General features: G+C 38.9%; 1 protein-coding gene across 1 annotated transcript in view; it reads left to right on the top strand.

The window, feature by feature from the left end:
• TTN (titin) overlaps positions 1-17,500 on the top strand; it is a 405,491-nt gene that overhangs the window by 233,959 nt on the left and 154,032 nt on the right. The window contains exons 148-157 of the mRNA XM_085850585.1: positions 4,030-4,089; positions 4,766-5,362; positions 10,841-10,894; positions 13,229-13,624; positions 13,754-14,020; positions 15,559-15,828; positions 15,956-16,216; positions 16,323-16,462; positions 16,577-16,703; positions 17,293-17,500. The exon at positions 17,293-17,500 is cut by the window's right edge and continues 59 nt beyond it. Of these exons, the coding sequence (XP_085706711.1) occupies positions 4,030-4,089; positions 4,766-5,362; positions 10,841-10,894; positions 13,229-13,624; positions 13,754-14,020; positions 15,559-15,828; positions 15,956-16,216; positions 16,323-16,462; positions 16,577-16,703; positions 17,293-17,500 (2,380 nt within the window). The remainder of the gene's footprint in view (positions 1-4,029; positions 4,090-4,765; positions 5,363-10,840; positions 10,895-13,228; positions 13,625-13,753; positions 14,021-15,558; positions 15,829-15,955; positions 16,217-16,322; positions 16,463-16,576; positions 16,704-17,292) is intronic.

The following is a 17,500-nucleotide window of genomic DNA, read 5'->3' as shown; positions in this document are numbered from 1 at the left end:
TTTCGAAATTTCACATTTTCTTGTGTATCTATGAAGGAGGGAACATAGTTGAGCTTGCTTAAAGTAAATAGGTATATTGGCTTCTTGATATGAATAGTTTTGTTTTTTTTAATTATCAGATTTTACAGCAGATTTCGACACTTGTTTGGTCCAGACGATATCCGATCCTCAAAACCGAAATAGTATTTTGATGATATACTTTAATTAGTCCGTGAGAGTAGATCGTGGAAAAACGTATCAAATAATGCATGAAATCACTCCAAGCTCTTGATTTGAAAATTATAATATTCACAAAACTGATGTATACAGCTATGATGCATAGGCATTCCATAAAATGAGTGAGGAAAGTGGAAAAGAAAAAACTTTATCGCTAAGAAATCATTGTGGCCTGTTGCAAGTCAAAGCATGGTTGAGCAGGCCAATAACATGGTGTCTTCAGACCCCAGCAAGGTTACCCAGGAAACACCTTCAGACCCCAGACCCCAGACAGCGAGGTGGCCGATGATTGCCTGATGAAGATTATAATGAAATAAGGCCGTTGATTATCTTCAAAAGAGGTGTTTTAATTAACCCAATCATTCAATTTTCACTCTTGCACTTCCGGGGAGTTTTCTTCATATGCATGCAAAGTTTCAGGCTGCTAGGTTTTATAGTTTTGGAGTTATGGAGGAGACACACTGACACACACACACACACACACACACACACACACACACACACACACACACACACACACACACACACACACACACACACACACATTGACACTTATTAGTATGTGTTATTGTTTCACTCTCAAATTTTCTTTCAAGCACAAGAGTGAAATTGTGTTGTCGTATTCATCTGAAGTGAAGATTACAAGCCAGTTAATTGATTTTATTATGTTGAGGGCATAAATGATAAATATGAAGTTATGGCCACACATTATCAGATTAAGAGTCAATATTTCATTGAACTGCAAACATTTACACTCCCTCAGCGTAATCTCAATTTTATTCAACAATACATTGCCAAACTTCTGAAACCAGAAAATCCTATTTGCTCAATTGTTAAAGTGTTGTTATGTGTTCTGTGGTAATTTGATGCTCCTCCAGTATCCAATTTCATTTGATGTAATGTGGTCAGGCAAAACTCATGGATATTCGAAATTACATTCTTCTTTGGTCCTCGTAATTTCAATACCAGGTCATTGTCATATTCGTTTATGTTGACACAGACTGCAGATATGTGAATGGGACATTAGAGCACCCCGCCCATCCGTTAGCTCACAGGAGGCCCTTAGGCAAGGCCGAGTACCTACTCGCCTCCCTTGCCTGGGCTATGGTGAAGACGTCAGCAGCAGGATGTTGGATGCTTCCTCCGATGATAAACTTCTTAGTCAATGGTGTAGATATTTGCTGTAATGCAGAAGAACTGCTTGAGGTCAATGGGTGAGAGCAACTCAGCCAGTATGTGGCTACTGTGGGGCATCTCCTGTACTCCCCAGGTACACTTTAGTGTACTACTGGACGCAGATGACAGGGGTCCAGAGAAAGCAACTGCTAGGGACAAAATGGCAGCTGTTCTTTACAACCATACACAGTGTGGAGGTGTTTTGGGAAACCATATGGCAAGTGATGACAGTAGGGTCGAGAAGTTGGAGCTGCTCGCTGGAACTGTGCACATACGTGGCCTCGGTGTAATGGTTGCATGCCTGCTAAATGAGCAACAACAGCATGTGGCAGCTGTCTCGGTGTCCAGGTATCCCTATTTAGGGATAGGACTATCTACCCTTGCAAGTGAAGCCCCTAGAAAAGGAAGAGTAAAGAAAATATATGTTGGAGGAGCAGGGACAGTTGAGAAAAAAAAACACATACCATCTTTTCGTCTGGTAGAAAGCCTGGTGAAAGAAGAGAAGCAAGTGTAGCATTTTCTATTAAAATGCCATTGCTAACAAACTTACCTCACTACCAAAGAACCATTCAGCCATAATTATGTCTATCAGATTCACTTTTTCAAACAATAAGTGTATATGCCTCATCAAAAACAAACACAGATGAGTCCAAGGAATAATTTTACTCAATGCTAACACTCTTGTAAGTTCAGTTTCTACAGCAGATAAAATCCTCATCCTTCATGATCTGAATTCCTGGGTTAGTATGCCTGCCCTGATTAAATTCGGGTAAGGAAGTTGTATTGCAAATTCAGAGCTTTTTCTTGGCTTTTGCAATGAACAGCAGCTTTCTATCACAAACACCCTCTTTTACCAGCCTGATAAGCATCACTACACTTGGAAGCATCCAAGATCCAAACACTACCATCTCTTCAATTGCATTCTCACATGGCAGAATGGCATGAAAGACCTTCTTTACACCAGAGCCATGAATGCTTTGCAAACCATTTCCTTGTAAAAAATAAAACTTCCTGTGACTTTCAAGTCTTCATATATTGACGAAGGACAGCTCCAACTGCAGCTAAAAAGCTTGAGTCCTTGGAGACTCAAGCTCAATTAAAAACTGCAATCGCACAAGCTCTAAAAACTGTAAAGGCATCAAATGATGAATCAATAAATGGGACATGCATTTCCCTCAAACATTCTATAATTCCACTCTTGTTCACCATAATTTTAAAAATACCGACTGGTTTGATGATAACAATGAAGCTACGATATACAATAATTACTGCAGCAAAAGCAAAAACTTTACAAAGATAAACTATCAAAGAAAATACCTGGATCCAAGGAAAAGCTCAAAGCAGCTGAAGCACAGATTCAAAAGCAGATTCATATTATGAAAGATACCTGGTGGGAAAACAAGGCAGAATAAATTGAAATTTCGCTGCAAGGAATTATTCTCAATGTTTCTACAAATCCCTAAAGGAAGTATGTGGCACAAGACCAAATACAATTCAACCCCTTAAGAGAATAGACCGAAACCAACTTCTAGCAAATAAGTGTGATATTATTGATCATTGGAAAGAGCATTTCTCTACTCTGCTGAATGAAGATGGAAATGTCAGTCCAAATGTTTTAGACTAGCTCAAACAGCTACCTTTACAGAAGGAAATTAGTTTTCCGATAAGTGCTGAAGAGCTTGATAAAACTATCATTGCAATTAGATGTGGAAAGTCACCAGGACTTTCTGGAATTCCACCAGAGGTGTTTAAGCACAGTGGTATTGAGCTCAGATCAAAGCTCGTTACCTTCTACAATGTATGTTAGAACAAGCAAAAGCTACCACAGGACAACAAGTATACACTCATTATCACTATTTACAAACATGTAGAGGATCGAACAGACTGTAGAAATCAGAGACATATCCTGACTGTCAATTGCTGGAAAGATTCTCGACAAAATCCTCCTGAATACATTCAATTTCTTTGTCTTATTTAATTGACCAAAACCTTTTCAATCGACAACAAAGATCTTGCTTTCTGGATTACCTTGCAAACAAAATTTCTTTCTCTCTCACTCTATATGCTGTGATTCTAAAAATTGTCTATAGAGAATTACATTTCTCACTTGGTGAAACATCTTATTGACAATGGTGTCAGCAGAATTCTGAAGACTGCTTGAAAGTCTAACTTTAGCATCCTGAATGTCTTTAGACGTAGCCATAAAAAGCCTTATAGCTGTAGCCATAAAAAGCCCATGGGGGATTTGACTCTTGGGAGGGGTGGGGCCTATGGCTGTAAACCCTTTGCAACATTGATTCTTCCTCAGTAGACCAAGGACCAACTGTGGACACGTCTACTCCAGGATGACAATTAAAAATGTCTCCATTAAATGGGCACCAGGTTGTAGAATGTCATTTATATTGTATTTTAAATGGGAAATACAATCTCATACATGTGTACTATGTATGCATATATATATATATATATATATATATATATATATATATATATATATATATATATATATATATATATATAAATATATATATATATATATATATATATGACTTTATGGAATTCAGAATATAATCCAAAGCTGATCAAAATGATTGCTCGTGGTTGTTTGGAAAATCATGTATTTTCTTTTTATTACAGTGGGGCAGGTCAAGGTGGCTGAACCAGAGGAGATTAAAGTGGCTCTTAAACATATCCATGGTGAGGCTATTTTTTTCATTTGTTATCTTTGAGTTTACCATATAGTAAAATGTAATTTTCTTAATGGAGAGGTGTCATGATATTTCATGATATGATTAACCAAGAACGTGAATGAAACCATATTTGATGACATTCTCGTCTTCTACATATTGCTACATAATGGTTAGAATGCTACATAAACCTGTTTAACACCATAAAATAATGAAATAATTCTGACTTTCTTTTCAAGGGTATGTTGTCTCATGGTATTCCATGAAAAAAGAAGATATGAAAATGTTAAAGCTTTAAAATATTAAACTGCATGATTTACTTTTGCTTTTTTGCCTACACTTAATCAGACATTTCAAAAGAGGAATCATTTAGAGAGGAACTTGCAGAAAATATTGTCATGGGTGAGAAAGCTACAGTACATGTGTTTTGTGTTACAAATAAGCACAAGCACATGGATAAAGATAGTAAATTACTACATTTTCAAATACTGGTATGATAAGTTCTTTGAACTTTAATTGAAATAGGAGTTACATTTATATTGTCATAGTTCTGTTACATTTCATTTTATTGTTTGCTGGAGCAATGTTGTGTTTTGACTTTCATTACCCAAACTATTGAATTAAATGTAAAGTTTTGATGTATCATTACATTTCTTTTCCTGTTTCCTTTTTCTATTAAATTGTAGGAAAACATGTGAAGCCAGAAGAAGAGGAGGTTGAGCAGATAAAGTTGAAGAAGGGAAGAGGAAAGCTCCCCACTGAAGAGAAAGAGACAGATAAAATTCAACTCAAAAAAATTCCTGAGCGTAAAGTGACAACGCTCGATAAAGAGAAAGAGAAGGAGAAAGTGAGAGAAGTGCCAACTCCTGGTGAAATAATTGCTTTTGAGCGAACGGAGAGAATTCCACTGAAAGCGAAAGCAGAGGAACTGAAGAAGGAAAAAACTGCACCTGGTATAGAAGCCACACCAGAACGAAAGGGGTTGCCAGAGAAGAAGGTGAAGGAGGAAGTCATACCAACAGAGAAGCCGAAGATGGTAATTGGCAAGGGCAAAGTTCCCATATCAGCTGAGGAAGAGGAAAAGATCCAACTGAAGAAAGTTCCTGAGCGTACAGTGATTGACAAGAAAGAAAAGGCTGCAGAAGAAAAGCTTCCTGAAAAGGGCAAAGAAGCAGAGCTGATGAAAAGGGAGTATGAGATTTCTGATCTTGAAAAGACAGAGGCAGAAGCTGAACATTCTGAGGATGCTATGGAGACTCCATTGAGGCCAGTCATAAAAAAAGGTGAGCTGATAAAAAGAATTTAATGTTTTTTTAGGCTAATCTACAAGTATACATATGGAGTAGAATTCATGAGTGTGCTGAAAAAATCGAGAAATCATTCATTTTTCCAAGATATTGATCTGTATCTTTCCCTTCCTAAAATATGTGAAGACATTTCTCTCTCGTGTTATTTTGATAATTTTATTACTTCAGTTGCTATATTGTGTGATTAAAAAAATTAAGGTGTTATCAGTATTTTACAGGAATTGTGCTTCATACTAAATCGATCATACGAAGTTCATACAAATTTTAGAGTAACACATAGCACTGAGACAACCCTAATTTAAGTACAGAATGACTCACTTTGTGCCATTGAAAGTCAACTGGCAGTACTGATCCTTTTATCTGTCCTGTGCCTTTGATATGATGGATCATAATATTCTCACACATAGGCTTTCTGAAGACTTTGGCCTCTGGGATAATGTCTTTTCTTGGCTCCAGTTATACCTCATTCACAGATTTAGCAGGGTCCATATTGCTTATTTTTTCTCTGATGACCAACACCGAAAATGTGGCATAACTTTGGGGTCTTTTATTGGCCCTTCAACTGTTTACATACTATATTTGTGGTATTGGGAAAGTCATCACTCAATATACCGTCCACTATCATATATATATATATATATATATATATATATATATATATATATATATATATATATATATATACATATATGTGTATATATATATATATATATATATATATATATATATATATATATATATATATATATATATATATATATATATGTTATGATATGATTTTCAGTGACTGTATATGCAATTTTTGTCCCAACCCAGCTTGGTGATGCTACTTGTGCTCACATTCATCTCTCTAAAATGTCTTGATTATATTAAAGTGTGGCTGATCAAAAGATACATCGTAAGATCGTAAGTTGAAGCTAAATTCTAGTTCAATCGAATTATTCATAGCTTCTTCAAAAAAGCACTATCAACAGCTTTGACAGTCAGGAGATCCCTCTTCACCCTACAATCCAAAATTCACGAGTGATATGGAATCATGACATAGGGATGTATGATCAGGTCACATAGTTGTGTCACTCTCTGAATTGGCAGATCAATAATCTTAATTTCATCAGGAAGTATGGGAATCGTGAAACTTGTTATACAGTGCCGATAGAAATTCTAAACTCCCTTTCAAAATTTTCACCTTTTGTTTTCCTTATAGTCTGGAATGAAATTGCATTAAATTAGACTTTTTCCACCTTTATTTACGCAACATAACCCACAACTTCCAGGTGAAAAACAAATTCGACAAATTTCAGAAAATTAATTAAAAATACAAAACTAGAATATCTTCCTTGGATAAGTGTCCACCCCTGAGTTAATATTTGGTGGACGTACCTTTGACAGCAATTACATCTGTGAGTCTGTTTGGATAGGTCTCTACCAACTTTGCACACCTTCATTGGGCAACATTTTCCCATTCTTCTGTACAAAACTGTTCAAGCTCAGTCAAGTTGCATGGGGATAGTTGATGGGCAGCAATCTTCAAGTCACGCCACGGATTTTCGATTGCATTTAGGTCAGGACTCTGACTGGCCCACTCAAGGACATTTATCATTTTGTTCCTTAGCAACTCCAGTGTAGCTTTGGTTGAGTGCTTTGGATCATTGTCGTGCTGAAAGGTGAACTTCCGTCCAAATTTCAGCTTTCTTGCAGAGGGCAGCAGGTTTTCCTCTCAGATTTCTCTGTATTTTGCTCCATCCATTTTCCCTTCTATCCTGACAAGTGTTCCAGTCCATGCTGATGAGAAACATACCCATAACATGATGCTGCCACTGCCATGGTTCACAGTAGGGTTGGTGTTCTTTGGGTGATGTGCGATGTTGGGTTTGCGCCAAATGTAACGTTTTGCATTTCGGACAAAAAGTTCCATCTTGGTTTGGTTAGACCACAAAACGTTTTGTCACATGACTTCAGAATCTTGGGAGTGTTTTTTTGCATTCTTCAAACAGGACTCAATGTGAGCTTTTTTGATTAATGACTTCCTTCTTGCAACCCCACCATACCATACAGGCCAGGCTTGTGGAGTCCTTGGGATATTTTTGTCACATGCACACAGTGACCAGGATTTGCCATGAAGGACTGTAGCTCCTTCAAAGTTGCCATTGGCCTCTTGGTGGCCTCTCTGATCAGTCTTCTTCTTGCTTGGTCACCCAGTTTGTAGGGACGACCTGATCTAAGCAGGGTCTTGGTGGTGCCATACGCCTTCCACTTCTTAATGATTGGCTTGACTGTGCTCCAAGGGATATTCAAGGACTTTGAAATATTTTTATACCCATCCCCTGATCTGTGCGTTTCCACAACTTTATCCCGAAGCTCTTTTGAAAGGTCCTTGGTGCTTATGGTTGAGTCTTTGGTGTGAAATACACTACCCAGCAGAGGAAACATACAGGGGCAGCTGATTTTATTTTGAAATAATCAGAATCACTACAATTTAACACAGGTGGAGGCCAATTAACTTGGTGTGTGATTTTGAAGGTGATTGGTTATACCTGAGCCAATTTACAATTGCTATTATAGGGGGCGGGGGTATGGTGGTGAACAATTTGAACAACGAAAATATTCTAGTTTTGTATTTTAATCAATTTTCTGAAATTTGTAGAATTTGTTTTTCACTTGGAAGTTGTGGATTACAATGTGTAAATAAAGGTGAAAAAAGTCGGATTTAATACAATTTAATTCCAGACGATAAAGTAACAAAAGGTGAAAAAATTGAAAGGTGGTGTAGACTTTCTAAAGGCACTGTAATGTTGTTTGTGCACTTGTGCTCCTTCAGCTGGATTATGTTAGTTCTTTACCTGTGGAATCACTAAACAGGATTTGTATTGGTTACAGAATGGGAAGAACAAGTGTGCTCGCCTGATCTTTCAGCAATCTAAATGATCCGATGCACTCCCATGTTAAGCCAATTACAGTGGCTCCCATTTGCAGAGGGAATACAATATAGAATGATTCTTCAAACTCTCAAGTCCTTGTCATCATCTCTTTCAGTATATGTCTCCTCATGTTTTACACTGCACAGAACTTCCTACTCACCTTGTTCGACAGTAGCAACTTCCCTTTTTATGTAATCTCTACCGAGATGACCGAATAAAGCCAGACCAAATGTCTGTCCGTCCGTCCTTACGTCCGTCCGTCCGTCAATAATTTTTCTTTCCGATCTTGATGAAACTTAGTATGTGGGTAGAGGTCGATGAGTGTTGCACAACGATATAACTTTTGTCCGGGTTCAAGGTCAGGGACGAGGTCATGTAAGTTATAAAATTCGCCATTTTCAAAACCTATCTCGTCTGCCATTCTACAAGATATTCGACAACTGTTTATTGATTACTAGCTGAAGTACCCGGGAATACCTGGGAAATTTGCCCGATTTTGTGCCCACTAAGCGATACTCACCATTCGCAGCCACGCTCCCAGCCCGTCAACAGGACTCCTGCACCCCTCCAAACGGGTTTCGAGCCCACATTCGCACCAACAGCAAAGCAACCTCCATTTTTGTCAATTTGACTAACCCACTAACTCGCATTACTCTGCCCCGGGGTCACTTGGGTGGGAATCACTCCTCCCCCCAATCACTCATCGCACCATGCATACCACATTCGCTCCATACACACAGGCCCGCTGGCCCTCACTCACTCCATATACACAGGCCCACTAGCCCTCACTCACTCCATACACACAGGCCTGCTGGCCCTCACTCACTCCATATACACAGGCCCGCTGGCCCTCACTCACTCCATACACACAGCCCCGCTGGCCCTCACTCACTCACATTATTTATCTTCCCTTTATCAATTGTCTCCCTAACCCCCTTTATGGCTTGCCTGGCTCTTTCTTGAGCAGATCGATCAGCAGTTAGCTGTTGCCGTGCGCATGCAGTTCGAGAATTCAAATAACAGGAGGAGAATGTGTATGTTAAAAAAGTCAACGAATACGAACATTTTGTATTTCAAAAAACCCTAGCGTTTTTCACCATGAAGCCTTTTGTTATGATGAATATGCCGGCGCACTATTCGAAAGCCATTTTTTTTTCTAATCGAAATTTTATTTATTTTATTTATATATATATATATATTTTTTTTTTCATACATATTTTTTTCAATTTTATGGAGAGCCATTTAGCACATCCTGGAGCTGAATGTTACTTCTATATATGTGTAAAGTTTCATCAAGATTGGTTCACTGGTCTAGGAGCTTATTTGTCACAAAAAAAACAGACAGACAGACAGACACGGACAGGACTTCCATTTATATAGTAGATGATAGTAAAAAATATTATCTTGTATCTAACCAGACAGATTTTTGAATTTCCATCCCGTTTGGCCGCCACATAACCTGGAAGATGGTCAAAAACACCTCCCGGTACAAAGAAAACTTTTTACTTCCGATCTTGATGAAATTTGGTATGTGGGTAGAGGTCGATGAGAGATACCCAACGACATATTTTTTTCCCCGGATTCGAGGTCACGGTCAAGGTCACGAAAGTTGTGAAAATCGCCATTTTCAAAACCTATCTGGTCTGTCATTTTACGAGATATCTGGCAACAGTTCATCGATTATGATAGTAAAAAACATTATAGAGATGACCATCACCCCCACATGGGGGTAATTTTTGTAAATAAATTCCACGAAAAGGCGGCGTATAGTTCCTTTCAATCAATTGTCTCTTGGCTTTGGAAGAAACTCCCAATTTAAATTAGAAATATAATGACAGTTCAATCTTTTAAAAGTGCCCAAAGTCTTGTTTATACCGTTATTTATGGCTGTTCTTAATTCCCCCCCTCCCCTGCCCCTTTTCTCTTTCTTTTCTCTCTCTCTCCTCTCTCTCTCCTCTCTCTCCCTCCTCTCTTATTTTTGGTACATATTGTCAAGCCTCGTATGAGAGCTAACGCACAAGACACAACAAAGGGGAGGAATGGGAGAGGGAAGGACAAGAGGGGCGGGAGAGGGAAGGACAAAACAATGGGGAACAGAGATATTCGGAGATCTGTGGAAGGGAGAGGGATGGGCTGGGGAACATGAGGTATACAAGATGGATATTACAGGGACTTTCAGGAAGGAAAGCAGGGAATTTGAAGGAGGTGGGTTTGGAGTGGATTCATGGGGGTAGAAAAGATCGAGGTTTTGGATGGGGGAAGATAAGAGGTGGTGGTGAATAGCTGTTTTGAAGGCCTGGAGGGAAGAATGGAATTAAAGAACTGGAGTCCCCTCTGTCCCTATCTCTCTCTCTTCCTTTCTTTCTCTCTCTCTTTCTTTCTTTCTCTCAGTGCCTTGTATCCATCGGCAAAAGGCATTCAATAAATCCAATTTGTATTGTTTTTTTAAAATTCTCATTGGTCATTATTTAATGTTTCAATATATTTTGTAAATTGCATGCATTTGTAAAGAGTTAATATGCATCATGTCTTGCAGGTGCAAAACCAGTTACTGTGGAAGAAGCTGCCAAAGCAAAACTGCCTCTGAAATGTAAATGACGACATTTTCTTTGTAAATGTATAAATCCAGATACAGGTGTTTAAATATTTGCACAATGTCTTTGTGATGTTACTTAGTCGTGTTATCATTAATTATTCTTGCAAAAGGCTCAATAAAGAGCTTAATAACAAAGGGGTGATATAGAATCAAGGCTGTGGAGATACTTCAGTTCCTTTGTAGGTGAGAATCTCACTTGATTCAGAGAGTTTCCTAAAAGATTGAGATATGGAACAAGAAGTGAGGGATTGTAAACTCAAGCCTCTTCAGCAGAGGTACAAAAGTATTACACCTTAATCCCAAGCTGTTTCAATCTTATCTTAAGCTGTGACTACCTTATCAAGCATGATATCTGACTACTTCCTTGATAAGCAAAGACACCAAGAGATTCCCGAGACAGATTTCGCAGTTGCAACCAGTATTTGTAAGATGGAGAAAGGACTAAGAGGTCTCATTGAAGATTAACCTGGTGTTGTGTTATAGCTCTTCTCAATACAGATGCACACCTCCAAGCAGAGAACAATAGTACTTCCTTGCTATTGCCTTGCTTTTGCATACTATAGGTGTAGGCGCACAATGACAGGTGATGAAATATCCTGATGAATGAGGTCATATAGTGGCTGACTCTGAAACTGTGGATGCTAAAAGTATCACATATATTTGATTGGAGTACAACGAGAGATGGGTGGGTGTTGGGTGAGGGAGAGGGAGAGGGGCAGAACAGAAGGAAAGGGGAGGCAAGAGAGAGTGAGGGCAAGCAGAGGAAGCAGAGTGGAAGGGGCAGGAGGGGTAGTGGATTGGGAAGGAAGAGTGGTGGCAGAGTTGCAAGAAAGGGGAAGGGGAGTATAAGCAGAGAGGAGGAGGGAAGGGGATGTGAAGAGGAGGGGTGGGCAGGTGGCAGAGCAGGATGGAACGAGATATGGAGGGAAGGAATGTGATGGTACAAGGCCAAGCACAACAATACATGCTTGTGCATCAACTTGAGGCTTTAAATACTGGTTGTTGCATGGGAGCAGATACTAATGGTTTAAGGAATGTTTGAAATCGGCGACAATGCAGGGTGGAGAGGAGAAAGTACAGAAAGTGTTGATGGCATGTTATACAAGGGAGACTGGAGAAGTGAGAGCCTTGGAAGTGAGGAGTGGGGGATACATACATGATATGGAACCCTGAAAGGGGTAGTATGAAGGAATGAGCGAACTCCAGCAAGATAGGAGGCAAAATACATTAATCTATGGGTGATGCAAGGCTCACCACACCATCAATGAGAAAACAGTGTGTGAGGATCACATGTGGGTGAATGACAACTAGTTAACTGCACAATGAACACATCGAATAAATAAGATTCATCAGATGTCTGTCTGTCTGTCTGTCTGTCTGTCTGTTCGTGTTTTTTGCAAGGACCGCTGGACCAACAACCACCAAATTTGGCACACAGATCAAGTCCGACCCGGGGATTGTTCAAAGGGTATTTTCACCCACAAACTCGGCCTTTAAAGACCCAGAATAACCTTTTTTTTACATGCTTGAGAGATTAAATTGCATGCTTGACAGAACACTTTCTACATGCTTGGAAGATAAGACCCCCTTAAAGCCTCAAGTTTATGGGCAAAGACTCATATCACCCTTTAGACCATTGAATTCCCCAAGCATAATTATGACACTTTAAAACCCTGAATACCCCAAAGACCCTTTGGACCCCATAGACGGTTCAGATATCGAACACTCTTGAAGACCCAAAGACCCTATAAAACCTCTAAGTCTTTTAAAGACCCTTAAGACCTCTAAAACCCATTTGAGCCAAAAGACCCTTAAGACTTTGAAGACCCTTAAGAAATGTAAGACCCCAAAGACCCTTTAAGACCTGAAAGACCCTTAACACCCCCAATGATCTGTAAGACCCTTAAGACCTTAAAGACTACAAAGACATTTAAGACCCTATGACCCTGAAGACCCCTTTACCCACTGGTGTTCTGGCTCTCCTGCCCCCTATGGCCTACACAGTTTCCCCCCACGCTCCCCCGTCGGTTCTCCTGCCCCAGAACCGCCTGCCCCATTCTCTGCCCTGCCCGCTCTCCTGCTTCTCCCACTTCTCAGTACCATCCCCCTCCCCACCGGGGCAATGCTAGGTAACCCTGCTAGTTGGCAATAAAAAAGATGTGATATAGAGTTTTTTTATGAAATAGTTTAGTATAAATGAGTTTTGTATCAGAGTTTTGTATCAATGAGCATCAACTCACTGGGTGTAGATTTTTAAATATTTAGAATTCCCCTTTGTTTGTAGTAGTTTGTGCAATTTGTATGTTTTTTTATTCTTTCTTGTTGCAGTGAAAAAGTCTCCTTCGCCCAAGGATGATGACATTCGAAAGTTAAAACCGGGAGCAGGGAAACCCCCACCAAAAGAACCTCCCTTTGCTGGTTTTCAGCTGAAAGCAGTTCCTCTCAAGTTCATCAAGTTACTAAAGGACATCAAATTGACCGAGGCTGAATCTATTGGAAGCACAGCACCATTTGAGTGCCAGGTTTCACCATCTACAGCCCAAACAAACTGGCTCAAAGATGGAAACATAATACGAGAGGGTCCCAAATACAAGTTTATTTCTGATGGCAAAGATAGAAAGATGACCGTCATCGATGTGCAGTTGTCTGATGCTGGAGAGTATGTTTGTGTAGCACATCTTGGTAAAAATGAAAAACAGACCAAAGCAAACCTCATCGTTGAAGGTAATGTTTTCTAATGCAAAATATTTTGTTCTGCATTAACTTTACATCCATTGTAAATATTAATTGCTTGTAAAGTTCTTAATCTATTCTGACTTATGGAGAATATTTTCCTTTTCTGCCTTCATGCAGAAATCCCAGTGATGTTCCGCAAAACTCTTGAGGAAGAGGTAACATTGTTTGAAGGACAACCTTTACTTCTTTCTGCGGAGCTGAACAAGGAACGTGATGTTACCTGGAAAATAGATGACAAACCACTGAAGTGTGACTTTCGCATCTCTGCCAGTGTCATTGGAACACAGCACTTCCTCACCTTCCAGTCTTCACGACTGACCGACCAAGGCACCTACACCATTGCAACGGAAAACATTCAATGTTCCTCCAAGGTTACAGTGCTTGGTAAGAACACAAACAGCACCGGGTAGCCGGGGGAAGAGAACCAGCTGCCAGTTTCCTATATTGTCTTGAGTCCAACTTCCATTTAGGAATACAACAGTTATGGTTAACGATTTTGAAATTTCCACTCTTGTCAAAATGCTGAAAATTATGTTTAGAATTTGAATTACAGATTTCACACTCACATCGACAGGTTGAAAGTGCCTGGCGAGCAGAACCAAGTCACTGAAAACACATACAGCGCATGCACAAAAGGCCTCATTTAGCATTCATATGCCATTTGAAAGTCACGCATTCTTTAGTGCTCAGCATAAACAATGGTTCAGCCTTCCAAACAAAAAGCACTCACATCGGTCTGTGGGGCTGTGCACTCAGGCTGAGCAAACAGACCATGCAAAGTGACAGCTCTGCCTCTGGCAGTTCACTAATCCCTGGGATCTCCAAGTTGCAGGAATACCTGCTGATGCTCTAATTTTATCTCCTCTCTTTTCGACCATGTCTTTGGCTTTTCGACAATTTTCCACAGGGTCAGGACATGCACTCTGGGTGTAACTGTGACTCACTATCTGAGGGTGCCATCTTCAGCAATTCTCATCATAACAGTAGCAATGTGACAAACTGCCACTCCTTGTGATGTGATGTCAACTGTTTTTCTTCTAATGTCCTGACACATATTATATATTTCAATATGAACACGAAAACTTTATGACAGATCCAAATTTTTAGGGATTAGGACTGACTGGTTAATATGGGTTATATATGTGAAAACTGCAGCTTATGGCTGGAACATTACATGTTTAATTTCATTTAATGTCATTAATCATTTAACTGCTTACTAATTGCTTAAATCGTCTTTTTGTGTCGAAGGGTCATTGAGGATTGTGTGCCTATATTTCCTAAATATAAGGATGAAGACACAAGTGTACTTTTAAAATAACTGCTAACAACGTTTCATGTTTGTTAATCTGAGTTTAATGCTTTTATGAATTGCTTTGAGATGTGCAATATGTGCATTGTCTTTACTCAAAATGTAGGTGTGGATCACCAGTTAAAAGAGCATTTTTGGTGTTCCCATCTGATCACATAGCTCATATGCTTGAATCTCAAGTTTAATTCCCATTCACTCTTTTGTATTGATTTGTCTTGGAATTCTGGTAAAAAACTACATTTTGGTCTTCTAAGTGTGAGTGTGTGTGTGTGTGTGTGTTTGTGTGTGTGTGTGTGTGTGTGTGTGTGTGTGTGTGTGTGTGTGTGTGTGTGTGTGTGTGTGTGTGTGTGCATGCGCGCGTGCGTGCGTGCGTGCGTGTGTGCGCACGCGTGCTTGTTTTATCCAGGAAGGATATAAAAATAATTTTAGGCATTGGAATGTTTAGTGACTGAAACGTGAACACACAGCACCACAATAGACCACAATTTCCAGTGAAGGCAATAACTTTCCAAAATAATAGTATGGGTAATGCAGCATGTTTCTATATTTTCCTTCTTAGAATCTTGCTCCAGATTTCTTTGAATTTCAACCATTTACTTCCTTTGCCATACAGAAATTAAGAGAGAATGGTTTGTCCGAGGACTACAAAACCAGAAGGTGCCATTGAAACACAGTGCTGTATTTGAGGCTGAGCTCACTGCTGACACACCAAAGATTAAGTGGATGAAAGGAGAGGAGGAAATAAAACCCAGTGATAAGTATGACATTCAAAAGGATGGAAAGATTATCCGGTTGGTTGTTAAATCAGCTGAACCTGAAGATGTTGGTGAATTCACGGTGGAAGTAGAAGGACAACAATCAAAAGCTGAACTTGCGATTGAAGGTAACATGCATATTTATTACTTTGTTTCATGCTTGTCAGTTGATATTTAAATATGTTATAATAATATCAAAAAACATAATTCTGAAGTTATCTATTAACCATTGCATTTTCTCATTTTCTCTAACAGTTCCATGCTTTACAACAAAGTTGCAAGACTTTGCGGCGACAGAGAAAGAACCCATCACTCTAGAATGTGAGACAAACTTGCCTGATGTTCCTTATAATTGGTTTAAGGATGGTAAGCCAATAAAGCCATCTAAAAATCTGAAGATTAAAGCAGATGGCCACCGCCATATCCTGTCAATCAAAAAGCTAGAAAGAGCAGACAAGGGAATGTATACATGTGACATTGTCTACGATCAGACAAGTGCTACACTTGCTATTGAAGGTGATTTTCAAATAAACAAAACTTATGAGAACACATTTGTTTGAACACAGCTTGTTCGTCATCGTTTAATAATTTCTCATAATGGGCTTATTATTCCTTTTTATAGAGCGTGATATTAAGGTCATAAAGCCGCTGTATAGTGTTGAGATTTTTGAAAAAGAAACGGCAAAGTTTGAAGTGGAGCTCTCCCATGACGATGTCACTGCACAGTGGAAACTCAAGGATGAAATCCTTGGGGAATCTCCTGTAAGTACTGCACTTTATACCAATTTCTGCCTTTGTTTAAATCAAAGTATATCACAATAATAGTATTCCTAAAATTTGAGATTACTGTTTTTTCTTTCCTTATATATTTTCCAGAACTGTGAGATCAAAGTAGAAGGAAAGAAGCACATTCTTATTCTGCATGATGTGCAACTTGGACAGGCTGGGGGGATCAGTTTCAAGGCTGGAAATGCCAACTCTAATGCTCAACTCAAAGTCAAAGGTGCACATCTCTGTTTTTATTATGTTATGATTTTGTTGACAATTTTATTTGGGATAAAAAAACAATATTGACAAATTCACCATTTTTATTGAATGTTGATTGTATTACTTAAGTAGGTTGTTAAAAAGGTTCTACAAACAAGATACAAGGTGGTGTTTAAAAAGTTATGTGAATGAGATACAGTCATCGATGGCACCTTAGTTTTTTTCCAATATAAAAGTATATTAAGAAAATAAATAAATGTATTTTTATTTTTCATTCAAATTAATTTTATTTGTTATTTTTTATATTTCATGCTTCATTCAAAACAATTTTTTTTTGGTGTGTGCTGTAGACTACTATGATAATAGTGTCAGAGACTTCTGTGATAAATATTCCCAAGAAGTGCTATTATTCCTTTGGAATCCTTGGGAATAAATTTCACAAGAAATTAACTCTTGTCAGTTTCTCCTTCAAATAACTTTGTGAACAATGCAACAATGTTAGGGGGATATTCTTGGTGAAGTAATATTTATTTAATTTCCTCCACATATGAGGCAGGCAACAAATTATGTTTGGATGACATTAATTTTACTTGGCTTGTGCACAGAACTTCCTATTGAATTCATCAGCCCACTGCGAGACCAGAATGTACCCGAGAAAGCTCAGGCCATATTCGAATGTGAGCTTTCCAAGGAGCCCCACAAAGTGGTGTGGCTGCGTGGTGGTGTGGTGATTACACCTGATGACAAGTATTCCTTCCGAAATGATGGCTGCAAACAAGCTTTAATTATCAATGATACTGTATTTAATGATGA

This window comes from Eptatretus burgeri, chromosome 2 (assembly GCF_056783735.1).
Source record: "Eptatretus burgeri isolate ZD-2024b chromosome 2, Ebu_testis_v1, whole genome shotgun sequence".
NCBI classification, from domain to species: Eukaryota; Metazoa; Chordata; class Myxini; order Myxiniformes; family Myxinidae; genus Eptatretus; species Eptatretus burgeri.
This window is presented reverse-complemented; position numbering and strand designations above follow the sequence as displayed.